Source organism: Pomacea canaliculata, linkage group LG14 (genome assembly GCF_003073045.1).
Source record: "Pomacea canaliculata isolate SZHN2017 linkage group LG14, ASM307304v1, whole genome shotgun sequence".
NCBI lineage: Eukaryota > Metazoa > Mollusca > Gastropoda > Architaenioglossa > Ampullariidae > Pomacea > Pomacea canaliculata.
Window position 1 is genome coordinate 8,629,332 of NC_037603.1, and position 15,340 is coordinate 8,644,671.

At 36.8% G+C, this 15,340-nt stretch overlaps 1 protein-coding gene across 2 annotated transcripts in view; it reads right to left on the reverse strand.

Moving 5' to 3' along the window:
- Window positions 1-4,240: 4,240 nt before the first annotated feature.
- LOC112555253 (ATP-dependent RNA helicase DDX3Y-like) overlaps window positions 4,241-15,340 on the reverse strand; it is a 49,406-nt gene continuing 38,306 nt past the window's right edge. For both annotated transcript variants that reach the window (XM_025223569.1, XM_025223568.1), the window contains exons 13-16: window positions 14,966-15,083; window positions 14,248-14,401; window positions 13,585-13,823; window positions 4,241-11,251 (exon numbers count right to left, since the gene is read on the reverse strand). In XM_025223569.1, coding sequence (XP_025079354.1) covers window positions 13,592-13,823; window positions 14,248-14,401; window positions 14,966-15,083 — 504 coding nt within the window. In that variant the 3' untranslated portion in view covers window positions 4,241-11,251; window positions 13,585-13,591. The remainder of the gene's footprint in view (window positions 11,252-13,584; window positions 13,824-14,247; window positions 14,402-14,965; window positions 15,084-15,340) is intronic.

A 15,340-nucleotide genomic window follows, 5' to 3' on the forward strand; every position in this document is an offset into this window, starting at 1 on the left:
GTCTCTTGCACTGAAATTTGTTCACACCAACCACTGTATTTATCTGCAGATTGTACTGCTTTTTCATTCAAAAACACCAACAGCTTCTGATATATTGGTGCAATGCCTCAAGGCTGACAGATCAGGAAATAGAAAGGCACACAAATCAAGATTTTTGCAAGTTACCTTTAGAAGCCTGCATGAAAAAGATTTAATCTATTAGTTGTTACAACTTTCCTAGATACATAATGTATCCAAAACCAAATTAAACAGAGAAAATTGCAGTTGGACAGGGGAAAAGTGGACATCCACTTTTAAATCCTACACAGCTACATCAATCAAACACACAAAAAAACTTTTTTGTTCACCATATCAAATAATTTTGTCTTCAATTATTCCATGTCCCCAAAACAGTTTTACTGAAAAGTACAATCAGCTTATAACACATGCAGCTGCAAACACAGCTTGAACTCAATTATGACTGTAAATAACAGCACATGCAGGTAAAAAGTTGATTTGGTATTGAACTAGAAATCTGCGCTATCATGTAATAAATAAAATGTCTGAATTTCCAAGTAAAATATGAAAGATGGCATCGCACTTGTGTCAAAGCAGAAGAGTACAAAACTCTGACAACAGTTTTGTAAACTTTCATTTAGTTGTGATTAAGTTCACTGTTTAATAAACTCTTACTTTTTTTTTAATTCAACAAAATTTAAACCTAAATACACTTGACTCCTACATACCTTCTTGTTGAAGTGTAGGCTGTTCTGGCTACAAAAGCCAGACATTCTGCAAACAGACCCATCCACACAGAAGAAATAGTCTAGAATGATCATTTTGCCAGCACTAGATAGCTGACAACTTTTGTGCACCATTGAATATAAATTCAAGGTAATTTTTTAAAAGCCAAGAACAGCCAGCTAGTGATGAATCACCATACAGCGATAGGTGTTTTTTTAAAGGGGGAAAAAAAACAACCCAAACAACAGAATCAGAGTTGGGCTGTAGGATCAGTGATTATAACTTTAAGATGCACAATTATGTTCACAATCTATAAAATACACACTAATGCCAAAGTTATCAACACAGACCCTGTCTTGCAATGTAAGACACAGATAAGCTTAATACATTTCACACACAATCAGATATTGATGATATTTTAAGCAATCTTCTCAAATGTTTTTTTTCCTTATTTTAACATCTTAATTGGTTTCTAAATCTTAAATAATGCATAGTTGGATTCAAATGAAGCAAGTGTCAACAATAGTGTTACCAATCTGTATGAATCAGGACAAATGTTTCCCAAAGATTTTCAAGAGCTAAAACTACAGAGGATGATATTTTAACCCAGAAAACCACTACCCACATATATTCAGAATAAAATAATTTGCCTCATTTTACCCTTTTAAAATCTCTCCTAGATTGAATGCTAGTCACCTGTAAAAGCTGCCTGAACAGCATAATCAACGGGGCATGAAAATAATTATATCAACAATGGAAAACATGATGACCTCTCAAATTACATTGCAATTCATTTATAACCACACAAAAGCACATAAATTGTCTTTAAACGCTAGTAAATTACCGATTACTTCTAGCTACGGTGACCATCATGTCCCAATATGTCAATACTGAACTATTTTTAAAGCATTTTGTATGGAACTATTTACCAACATTTAGTTTTGGCCTAGACACTAATTAAAAGCAGTATGTACTATTTTTTTCCCATCATGCAATCAATAATGCTAACTTGATCTAACCACAGATTGCAGCTCATCTCAACATAGTAATGTCCATAAGCATTTTTTATTAGGTGAAGATTTTCTGCTTTAACACTGTGCACTCACACATACACAACCAATTCAATTCCAAGGTCTTTTACTCTATAATAAAATTATCTGGATGTGAAAGTACCTTGTGTGATTTGTGCATTTACAGGCATAAAAGGTATGCAAAGGTCACGACTTTTACATGGTATCACATTCATACTGCCAGTGGTCTCCTCCACCCCATCCCCCCCAAAATAAATCTTGCCCCCATTTCACACACGTACTCTCGTCCTCTGTGAAAGCTTTTCCTTTTGTACAGTAAAATTAACTTACTGATTTATATGGGCATCAAAATCACCAACACGTTGACTTAGGTAAGGATTTGAGTGCCCTTTAACAGTCATCGCTGTATTCCACATATGCACCCACTATGTGCAGGTGACCATATACCTCAACACTAAAATCAATGGAGAAACCAAGTCTTGGTTCAACACTTAATGCTTCCTTATTCTTTGTGCTCATAAAAAAATTCTTAAGATATGAGCATGCAGATGTTTCTGTGACGAAAATAAGGCTACATGAACTTACTGAGCACTTCAGCCATGTGCATGACAGTATGGTTCAATATATGTAAACTGTATTTTTCTTTTTCTAATAATCTCAAAAAGTGATGTCAGATCAATGCCCCAAAACCTCTTTTATGATAATAAAGCAAAGTAACAGTTGTCTAAACATTTATACTAATTTCTGAAAGATTACATTCCTTTAAAACATGAATCATATCAAAACCCTTTGGGTCTAGAAACCTCAGGTTTCAAATTCAGTTGACTCGGAGGTAAATTTTAAAATTCTTTGAAAAATTGCACACATTTTTTTTTTAACAGTACCACTTAGCACATGGCCCACAAATGTGGGCCAACAGAATGTTTTATCCCTCTATGTAATCCTTATTTTTCTTGAATAGCAGTACTTATATCTACTGATTTCACTAATAAACTTTGTATCTCTGGCACATAACTGCTAAAATATTTTTTTAAAATGTTCCATTTGCTTCAAAGGATTAAAAAATTGGATTCACATTAAAAACAACTTAAATTCTGAATGTCTTCTGTGAGGTCCTCTTGAGACCATTTTTTTCCTTTCGGATACATCATAGGGCTGGATAAGCCAGCCTAGTTATCATGTGGACACAACGTGACACCATCTCCAGTTATTGGTGACAAGCTCTGAGCTGCTGCATCGTCAGACAGGAAGAGAAGGGTAAGCTGAATGAAAGCCTTGAGGTCTAACCACCGTTAAGGCTGCTGCACTGTGTGCTTATGACATATTTTGTCAAGTATTGACGAATGAGAGGAAAGGACTGAAGCTCACAACAAGCAACAAAGTGTCTTCTCTTTCACTACACTATGACTAAGCTCATCACAACCAACGAAATGGTACTGTTACAATGTGAGGGAGTAATTAGCGCTCTACACCGAGCCAGCAACTAAGACAAGATCACAAAGAAAAGCAGTCAGCCATGTAAACAGATGCCACATGCAGAGGAAGAACAGACTGCCCAAGACGAGATCTGAACCTAGGGCAGCCAGCCTTCACTGTATTGGTGACAGGCACTAACCATTGCGCCACTGGACTGCCTACTATTACTAAGTGAGAGGAAGACTTGCGTGAATTAGTGTATAAAGACTTGTCAGTACTGGTTATTTGTAGTGATGACACTTTCCGCACTTACTGTAAACACAAACTGCTTAGTGCTAACATATTGCTTACAGAAATATAGCCACAAGTACTAATAAATACTATACTGATGGAGCAATCAATCCATGCAGTTTTAAAAAGTTTTTTTATTGTACAGCATTAGAGCACCAGATAATCTACCCACTCCCCCCTTGTGTGTAACTGCTGTTTAATGTTTAAGAGCAGCATGGTTTAATGTTAAAATAGATGGTTATTTAAAGGCAAACTTCTTGTGGACAGTTTTAAAATTTGTTTGGCCTGGGCGAGGAGAGGTAGTACCAGCAAGAAAGTAATTGGAGACAACTGGCTGATAGTTGTCAGCATCGCACGTACTTCTACCTCCCCTTGCACGAGCAAAACCATTCCTCCTACAGTCCGAAGAAGTTCCACCTTTAAAATGCATTTCACACAGACTGCAAAAACTCCAGACACCAAGCTAAGGATTATCTAGCATGGGCCAATACCACCATCTTTCTTACATCTGTGCCACACGAGAGTGTTAAACATAATTAGGATACCTTTTTTAATATATCAGCATCATCTCTTCAAGTTAACTTAAAGTGATGAGTGCCAGAGATGAAATCATCAACTATAGTCACTGCTGATGTTCCATATTAACAGCAAGTGTTTAAGTCAAGACCAAGAGACAGCAAGCACTAAACAAGACTACCTTGTCTGCAGTAAGTCATCACACAAGACAGGATGCTCCAGGAAGTGTTTAGTTTTGCCCCACGAATATTACTCAGAAAAAAGCTATTTATGGACTATTCAACACGAATTGTCCCTTTATTTCCACATAAACATTGCAAGGCTTGCTTCCGCTACCTATTCAGAAAGTTTTTGTTGTATGTCATCATTCAGACATTGCCATCAGCTCCCAAGTTAACTTGGGATGAAATAATGAAGAAAAAAAAAAAACAAAAAAAAACCGACAACACATAAACAATGTCATTCTATAATAATGTTAAAAAATACTTTAGTGATTACTGATAGCATAAGAGTTGTCTTTTCAAAAAAAAATCTTCTTTAAAAAGTCATTTACGTCATATTTACTACCGAATACAGACACAAACAAAATATACAGAATTCAGAGAAAAGATAAAAGTGCATACTCGTAGAATTCTAGCACCCACATTCCTCAACAACAAAAAAAAACCTCCCAGAAAACAAAGATAAGGACACACTACCCAGCCTGATGATAGTGAACCAGCATGGTGTCAACAGAATAAAGAAGAGAAGGAGAACATTCTGCATGACCTGTTCTGCCAGAATGGCAGATATCAAGTCTGCCAGGACTATTAGGTCACTCATGTGCTAATGTGTTATTTTCTTTGGTATCTAGGAAAGCAGAAGACTGAGTACAGCAGTCTTCAGAATATCCTTAATAAAACAATAAGCTGTTGTACACTTATGCAGGCTAACAGCTAGTTTAAAAGGTAATTTTTAGACACAATCCCCTATTTAAAAAAAACCAAACAAACAAGCTACGGTCCTTCCAAGCTTCTCCCCCGTACTAACAAGATCAGTCAATTGTACAGGTCATCATACAAGGGTCAGGATTCATGTAAAGAAATTCATCAGCAACTTTGCTCATGGATGCTAGCTTTATGAAAGCTCTTCTGTCCCAGTAAAAAAGTAACCAATCTAGAAAAAATTGGCATGCTTCTTTCACAGGTATTTCACAATCTAGTGTCTTCTGTTGACATTTTTCAACCTTCACACATGACATGCTGCATAAAATGTGCTGATGGCAAGTCCCTGCGAGAGAGATGCAGAAGTAGAATACTTTTTTTTTTAAAGCTGTTAAAGGGAAGACAAAGCGCTTTTGAAACATTCATGCAAAAATAAAATGACCATTGTGTAACATAATACCAAAGTATGCCAAGTGTATCATTTTGACAAGTGTCAAGATGGAATATACAAATAGACCACCACAGCATACATGCTTCTTCAGTTTACAATTTCAAGACTTTTACGCCACTAAGTAAAACAGCTTGCAACAGGAACATGCTGATCTGTATTTCAAGAAGGAATGATATTTAACTTGCAATAAGACTATGCAATGCTCAAAGTTAAGGAGGGAATGATGCTTTGACAAATGTTCTAATATTCATCAAACAAAATGATGCATATCACATAACAAGGAATAGTTTTTGGGATTGGTGGCATTTCCAAACTTATTATGTGAAACTCATTATTCACACCAGACATTTTGGTAATAGTAACAGGTAACATGTCTAGCACCTCCTTGGCATTGTCCATCAGCCTAGCTATTGTATGGCTCTGAACTGTTGACCTCTTTAGTCCTAACCTTAAATATTACTAAGGCTTGGAATTACATATAAAAAATAATCAGCTCCCAACATCACTTGGGTAATTTATCTGACCCAAGAAGCTGCATTAAGCTTCAGTACCAATAAGGAATAATGCCAAGAAGGGTAAAAGGTTCACCGTGTCAAGGATATGACATAACATGTGGAAGGATTAGGTGCACTGCCAGAACCATGGAAGGAGGTGTGGGTTCCTGTCACAGACAAAAGCAAGCCTTGCACCTGTAAATGCACTGAACTATGAAGGCTATGATGAGTTCCTGTCACAGACAAGAGCAAGCCTCACACCTGTGAGTGCACTTAGATTTGGAGGCCATGGGGCCTTCCTCATGCCCGACACAAAAAGCCATAGAAATATCCAGTCTAAGCACTTCAATGATCAAAACCATTTGACACTGCCTTCAAAACAGTTTGGAAAGAACATCATAAAATAATGCAGCAGGATAGTGCTTTTAAAGACCCTGCTCATCAACCAAAGAATAAAGAAAGGGAAAAAAGTAGGATAAAAGTAAAGGCAAGGCAGATAATAGAATGGCAAAACGTGAGGGGGGTAAAACCACTTAGTGAAGGCTGCAGAACTTTGCAGGACAAGAAGGCATAAACATTTTCCACTCTATCACCGGCCTCTGCATACAGAATACTTATGAATTTAGCCACCAAATAACATTTACAAATTGTAGAAGACAGCTCAAGTTGCCCGTGTATAAACAATCTCAAGAAACAAAGCTGGGAGAACAAGATGCAAGACTACAACCATACAGATATAAACCCTGGCAAATGTAACATGCACACACACACACACTCTGAATGCTACCAAAAATACTCTGATCACTTTGAGATTCTCACCCAGACTTTGATGACCATTCTTGTGATGTAAGCATACGATGTAGGCTAACATCTATATATATATATCAGTACAAGCCAACAAAAACAAAACTGGTAATCTGTTTGTTCTAGATGCACTAACTTCATAAATTTCTGCTAATGCAACAATTTAAAACAATACAAATAATTTCCATTTCTAAACAGTTACTTTGTTTTCTAACCATTTAAAAAATATTTCGTCACTTCCATTAATTTCAGTTCATCCCCTATCCTATTCCCAGACAAGATAAATACTGCCTCCCAGCACGCTAACAGGAAAAACAACATACCTTCCTCGGTTGCTGATTTTGTGTGTGTGTGTGTGTGTGAATAACGAATCTCGGGAGATTCATTAAAAATGTTCCACATAATCAGAGAAGCACAAAAGAGACAACTTTTTTTTTTTTTTTGGGGGGGGGGGGGGGTCGTCTAATGACTAGCCATTATATAATCATATGGAAAGTTCTGCAGGAATTACTGATGAAATACAGCTCAACACTGGTTTATCCAAATTAAATAAGTTTGCTAGCTGTATCATTGCAACCACTTCATGCTGTTAACCTCCTTTTTAACCTGTGTGTAGGTCCATGTTTCTGTATCAGCAATGACATTAATTCAAAATAAAACATTGGTAGAACAGGAAAAAAAAAAATGGCAAAAGTTGTATATCAGACTTATTTAAATTCAATTTTTTAAAAAAAGTAGTGTTTTCAGGCAAGTTATACATCATAAAATGAAAGTTAAAAAAAATTGACAAGACAGTCACACTTCCAGCAGCAACAGTCTGTTTAAAAAAAAATAAAAGCCCAAAATTTTCACTTTTTTAAAAGGATGTAGTGGTTCATTGTTACAATACACATAATACAGCTCTCTAATAAACCCTATCAATTCATCTTTTTCCCCTTCATACAACAGATGCAACAGAGATCATGTGCCCATGATGAACCAAGCACCCTCATGTTTTGTTACAGGCAAGCAAATGTCCTAGAAAGCTGTGTGAAAGAGTTGGTGTGAAACAATCAGTACAAGTCAAAAAAACATAGCTTTCATGTTTTCAGCAGGTGGAAAAGACAGAAACTTTAACCATCATCTTTTCATTACTATACTTCAATATCAATCTAGTAATGTATTATATATGTACACATTTCCAAATGCTGATATCCACAAGACTGTAGTCATCGGTTTTTTTTTTAAAAATCTGGGATTAGATTTCTAGCTTTTATTCCCTTCCCACCAAAAATATTCCCACCTAACCAAGGAACAGCATCAAGACATATACATTAAGACAAATAAAAACTAACAGAAACTAAACAAAATTAAAGCCACCAAACCACCACTGCACAATAAATGTCCATGTATCAATAAGTTTACATGCAACATTAGAACAGGATTTGAACCAGAATCGAGTGGGAGGTGAAAAAGAGTACATGAACTTAAAATCCCCACTCGTTATGAGCATTGTTCAACACTCGTTTGCAAATCATTGAGGAGATTTAAGAAGGAGTAGGAAAGGAATCCTTCCCTTCCAGCTTATATATATATTTTTTAAAAAAAGTTCAAACGAGTCCTGCTTAAGAGACAAAAAAAGAAACTAGCACACCGGACTGTATGAGTAAAGGGTAAGTGCACTTGTGCACTTTCCCCAAGCTGTTGAATCCCTTGTCAGACCTTTCGCGACCTGTCTTATTTAAGTACCGTACATGGTGCTCACTTAGTAACAATAAACTGCCACAAAACTCCATCCACCGGACACTTGCAACTCTAGACACAACTTCTCACTCCCATTGTTGCTTGCACATCGTTTGGAGCAAGCACCTATTATCAGCTTCATTACAATCATGATTATGTATTCAATACGCGCACTGGTGTGTATATATAACGGATATATATATATAGAATTATATCTCTCAAACGTCTTACAAAATACGCATTTGGTGGGATAACAGAATATAATTTAGGTTCAATGCCAAAAGGAGATCAAACTTTTAAAAGAAAAAGCAACAAACAGTTGAACTAGATATAAAACTGAAAATGGCCATCTTTCATTGCTTTCTTTTTTTTTTTTTTTAATATTATAAATGACAAGATTTGGAACCTGTTTATAAGACCAATCCTGATTTTACCCTTTTAACTGTCAGTGACCAAAAAAACTGTTTGCCGCCAGTTTATTCCTTGCGAATGATATATACAATGCAAACAGTTTTGGACAAAACCAGCTGCATGCACTGCAACACACCTCAGTCACAAGCCAGTAATAGTGATCCAGTCTGTAGCCGACAGTCTCAAGCTACAACATAATTCCCTTTAAGACAATGGCGCAAGAAATGGTCTTGGGAGGGGAAGGGGGAGGAGAGAACTGCTAACACAACACATTCTCCGATTTTTTTTTTCAAAAGAAAAAAAAAGCTTGATCCCTGAGCAGTTACTTCCCTTGCTGGAGCTGCCCCAGTGTTGCAGCTGGGCTGTGTAGAGAAATCTTGGCCCCTTCATCAACATGAAGATTATTTTTACAAGGAACATAACCCCATGCATAGTCAAATTGTATGGCCACATATACACTGTTTCTTAGCTGTTCTGCAAGAGAAACATTATGTGACCTTTTTTCAAGACTATGCACAACACTTCTGGTCAAAAAGTCTAAACCAGGGACCTGTTAACCTAGAGATTATGCACGTGTGCTTACAGGATAGGCAACAGCGAAGACTGGTGTCTGGGGAATGAAGAAACAATTTATTCTATTTACTTGTAACGTAACTGGATTATCAGTCTCATGAAAGAAAAAAAATATGAAGAGCATTGTACGCATGAATAAACAATCAGATCTCTTTTCAACATATGTGAGTCTGAAGTTGTGAAGCGACAATGTCCAGGTGGATGGGCAAGTATAAAAACATTGGAATCATTTATCAAAATAACCTCAAGTTTTGCACACAACATTTTTTGCTAAAACTCCTTATCTACTATATTTGATTGTCTCAAGAGAGACATCTCCTGAGCTGTCTCCTATCCCATGTTCAACTCAGTGAGCGAGGAGTTGCATGCGATTATGTCAACGTCTTTAAAGGCTTTTTTTTCTGGACTACATTTATTCAAACTGCTTTCAATCTATAACACATTTTCACAGAAAATAAAATGTTCAAAGAAAAACGCAAATAATAAATCAGCTGTATACCACAGCAAAGCATGGTGTATGAAGATACCTACACCACAATCTTCACATGCAGGCTACCGACAGTGGGTTAGTAGCATGCTTGTCATCAAGTTGAATGACATCCACTACTTGACTCTCATGCTCATAAAGCTGCCTTTATACCAAAGATACAGGCTTTCATTCAACCTGACAGGCAGCCCTCACCAATGCATGAAGCACAGATAAGATTTTCCCCACCCCCTCCCAGGCGTAAAGCCATTTGACATCCAGCTTGCAACAATCTGTGTGGATGGGGAATAACACATCTTTATGAAATAGCCAGCCGCCTTTCAGCAATAGTTTACAAGCACCATCTCTACAGTTATCTTGTTCTCTCCCCGTCATCTGAGAACCACAGTTTTAGATAGGTTAAATTACACCCAACCATTAATCTATACACATGAAAAATGGCACTTCTTTAAACAAGAAACACACACAGGGAAAAAGAATATTGCTGCCTTTCTATCATGTTCAAGACAATTATAATAAATCTTAGTAAAAGTAGCTGACTTGGCTGTTTTTGATGTATGAAATGGCTACATGCTGCACTCCAGAAACGTTCCTGTTATGTTCCCACTTGACCTACTGACCCTTCAGCCAGTATTTCAGTCACTCACAACTTTTGCTGAGTTTTCAGGAGACCAAACATTTCAACATGGTTGGTTAGCAGTATTTATATATAAATTATATATGCATGTGTGTGTGGATACATATGGTTAGAAAGTATGATCCATCAATGCAATAAAAGGAAGCGTATGTGTGCCACCTTTCTCATTTTCGTTTCCAAACCATTAATGTCTCCAGAAATTGGATGCTGAACAAGGCAGAAGCATGCTGGAGTAACACTTCTTGCTGTTAATATATCAAGTTCTATGTACTCTACACATGGTGTGTGCCCTCTTTCAAATCCTGAGTGAATGTGTACATTCAAATAAGATATGGTTTTAATTACCCATGCCCCTATCAATCCACCTATCTCCTCATCTTTCTCAAGTACGTGACAAGTCGCGATATAATCTGACAACAGCAGTTCCACACAGTTATGGTTAGTGGTGACATCATCTCTTTTGTTAAGTGTGCTAGGAAAGCTGGGAAATATGCAATAATGTCTTTCGAGTTTGAACAAAGCTTCACATGCCATGACTGGTTCAAACCCCCCAAAAAAGATTTTCATTCCAAAGAAGAAAAAAAAAAAAAAAGGAATAAGAGAGAGAGACAAACAGCAGGAGGGCAAGTTCAATCATAGGGGCAAGTTGAGAAGAAAACATTGTCCATTTTCAGTCACAAAGCAGGGCAGTCCTCCCACGAAGCTTGCCGACACACTGAAGGCCTAAACATCAACGCTGACAACAGCCGGGAAACTTCAGGTCAGCGCCTGCCTGTTGAATACACAATAAAATGGAACTGTCAGCCCTTTATGCAAGGTAACAGCAAAAACAACCTTCATACTCTCTTCACTTACATAAGGCAATCACTTTAATACTGTCTACTTCTCTCTCACACACATCCCACATCCCGATATTCATTTGCACATTCACACATACTGCCACAACAAATCAATGCAACTATATTAAAAATCATACAGTATTTAAAACACTTAGTAGATTCTGCTATACTTAAACCTTTTCTGTGAGACATCAGACGAGGAAGCTTAGGTAAGAATGTGTTCGCTTGTATTAACTCATTTAATATGGATGAAATGAAATGAAATGCAACTGAGCATTTAGAACAGTAGTGTCTGAAGAAGTATCATGTATTCCAATATTTACATCTATTAACCAACAATAAAGAAAACCATCACTTACACTGTTTTAACTAGTTTTCTAAAAACATTTCAGAAATAGGATTGAAAAAAAATTATTTTCTTGTACTTAAATGGAGAGCTGTCATAGAAGTTCCAAAGCAGAAAGTAAACAAATATATATATATTTACAAATATATGCATTTTAAAATTTTTTCACAACTTTTTACACCCTCCACAGTTTGCCTGTAGACTCAAATGCCATATTGAAGAATATTTTACATCTTACATACAATTTACACACATTTGTGGAGTACCCAAACACCTGTGTTTGGTTGATAACTTCTTCTGTGCTTTTCATACATTTACTTGTTCAGAAGCTAACACAAACGAAAAATGATGCCAGAGCTTCATTGTGGATTCTTGATTACCAAAAGACTTCAACTTATCCAAATCTTCAGTAATATTATTTCCGATGTATACAAATACTGGTACTACAGGGGAATGCACTTTATCTCTCTCTCTTTTATGTTTACCCTGTATATGGGCAGTGTACACTTCTCCATATCTATGATTTTGACAACTAACAAAATAGACTGATCATCCTCTTGCATGATGTTGTAATCGCTATTTAGAGTTGAATGTAAAGAAAATAAAGGACATGATTATCAATTTTAGAAAATACAGTATTGTTTTTGATAAAATCACTTATTAAGAAAAGTAGTAAAAAGAACAGAGTTACAAATATGTAGGCATAATTATCAAAAATAGGTTAACAGAAAGAAGATCAAAGTGATAAGAATAAAAAACAAGCAGGAACTCCCAATCCAACTTCAAGAAGAGAACATCCTGGAAACAGACCACTTCACATATCTGGGAAGCATTGTCAACAAGGATGGTGGAGTGGATGATGACATCAAAAATGCATAAAGAAGGCCAGGCATCTTTCAAGAGCCTACTTCAGCAGAAAGACCTGCATCTTCATCACCCATGTGAAGGCAGTCCTACTGTATGGTTCTGAAACCTGGAGAATGACAAACACCAACAAGCTCTAGACCTTTATCAACCGATGCCTATGCCATATACTGGGAATAAGGTGGCCTGAAAATCTGCAACAGCAGTCTGTGGGAAAGAACCAACCAAAATGGCACTAGCCAAGAAATCAAAAAGCGCCAATGGGCCTGGATAGGACACACCCTGCACAAACCAGCTGACATCATTGCCAGACAGGCACTTAACTGGAACCCTCAGGGAAAGAGGAGAGTTGGGAGACCAACGCAGACTTGGAAAAGAACAGAAGAGAGTGAGGCAACGGACATCAGAACCACATGGGCCCAACTGAACGGGGCTGCCTAAAACCGGGTCTGCTGGCGAGGTGGTGTTGCGGCCATATGCTCCTCAAGGGAGCAACAAGGAATAACGAAAACTAAGCTAATTATCAATAATAAACATACTTGAAAGCTTCTATAGAAAGCATTATTTAAAAACATGCATAGCCACCTGTACAATTAAAAAAAAAAAAAAAGATGGTCTGTGCAAGAACTTTTGCAAGATTATATTAACTGCTGGGGTCACACAGGCAAGCCATAGCCGGGGCCTTCCCTTTTTTTAAGAAGTCAAACTGTACACAGTACTTTCATATAAGGTTCACAGTACAAAAAAGATAATTTTAAACCTGAATTATTTAGCTACAATTCCTTTGGTTTGTATGACAGGTCATCCAGTCTTTCAAAAATAATAATGATGATTTAAGCAGTGACTTGTTATAGCGAGTTATAAAGCAAGATTTGCTCCTAGTGCTTTACATACATCATATAGAGACTAAATCATCAACAATGCATGTATATTCACATACAATAGACACACTCCTACAACGCACACGAGCTCATGCAAAGTAAATTACAGACACATGTTATACATGCTCATGGTCAAATTTGCTTTCCTTTATTACATAAGAAAACCAAAGTTTACCTTATGCTCAGTTTCCTCCCCACCAGTCATTGGCTGGGGCACCCCCACCATAACTGCCACCATAATTGCCCCCATACTGATACTGGTTGTAATGACTGAAGCCTCCCTGGTTACTATAGCCACCACTGCCTTGGTTTCCAAAATTTTTGCCTTGTGGTGCTTTATTCTGGCGATAATCTCTACCTCCAAAGCCGCTGCCGCCGCCACCACCACTGCCACCACCACCAGAATTTCCAAACCTAAAAAAAGAAATGTTTAAAATGTTTTGAAACGCAATAAGGATTAAGATTTCAACACTAGCACAGATGATAGGAAATTTAGCGTATCTCTCTGCCTACAATATATATGTAGGTGGAATATATTATATTATTAATATATACATACACACACAATATGTACAGTTAGCATTCTTAACTCCTTATGGTAACCTAATTATCCAAGTATTTATTGTACTTGTCACTGCTATGCACAATCCAGAATTATTAAAATGTTCCTGATAATATCCTCTGATTATTGAGTCTCATACAAAGAATTGCATAATAGGAGAACTGATCAAAAGAATTTATAATTACCATATAAATTATTTTGCAAAAATTGTCTTTCTCATAGCTTTCATTTCTGTGAAAGTAGTCTTCTAAATTCATCTAGTGAGTTTAATTTTACCTGCGTGGTCCACCTCTCCGAGGTCCGATGGGACGAGAGTCATAGGCAAGAGACTCTAGCCATGGCGGCACCTCTTGGTTTGCTTCTACAAGTAGGTCCATCATATCACGAGTGATGTTCTTATTCTTTTCATTGAAGAATGATGTAGCCAAGCCTGCATGACACAAAAAGAATAATAACTAGACCTAACATTTAGCTATGGTTGTCATGATGTAGCCAAGCATCTATGAGATACGGCTGTCCGAAATGGATATGGCCCGCAGGCCGAAAAAGGTTGGGCATCACTGTTTTAGGAGTATTTAGTAAATTAGTACTTGAGGTAGAATTCTTGAATTATGGTTTCTTTATCAAAATGAACAAGTGCAAAACTGGGTTTTCGCAAATTCTGATGCTTATTTTTCAGTTTATCTTTTTTGCGAATTACTTTTCCAGTCACTTGAGTAGAAAGTCAGTGTTGTAACTTCTGATACAAAGTACTTTGGGACTTCAAAGATTTCAAGATGAGAGCTGACTTCCCAAAGACAAAAACTGTTCATCTGCATTATCTAACTCATTACCATATTGTGCTTAATGTAATGTCAAAGTATCCACTACAAAACATCCTCTTTTAGTGTTTTAAATGAGTTATGTCTTTCCAGGCACAAGCTGCACCCTTAACCCAACCCAATTAAAGAAAGAAAAAAAAAAAAAAAAGAAAAACGAGCAAAAGACAAATTACCTAGGTTTCCAACACGGCCAGTACGTCCAATACGATGCACGTACTCCTCAATGTCACTTGGCAGATCAAAGTTGATAACATGACGAACATTGGGGATGTCCAAACCTCTAGCAGCAACCTGACCAAAAATGATATATATATATATATGATATAAAAATATAAATGATAAAAGATATTTATGGGAACAACAAGTAACAGCATTTAAACAGGTCACTATATTCTTATTCTTTTGAATGTTTAGAATTAGCTCAAACCCCCTGGCTCATTATTTTGTGCATAGTATTTTAATATAAAAAGCAACTTTAACACCATAAATTTTACTATGCATAGTTGTAGAAAATTTTTCTATTTTGTTATTTTTATGTTGGGGCCACC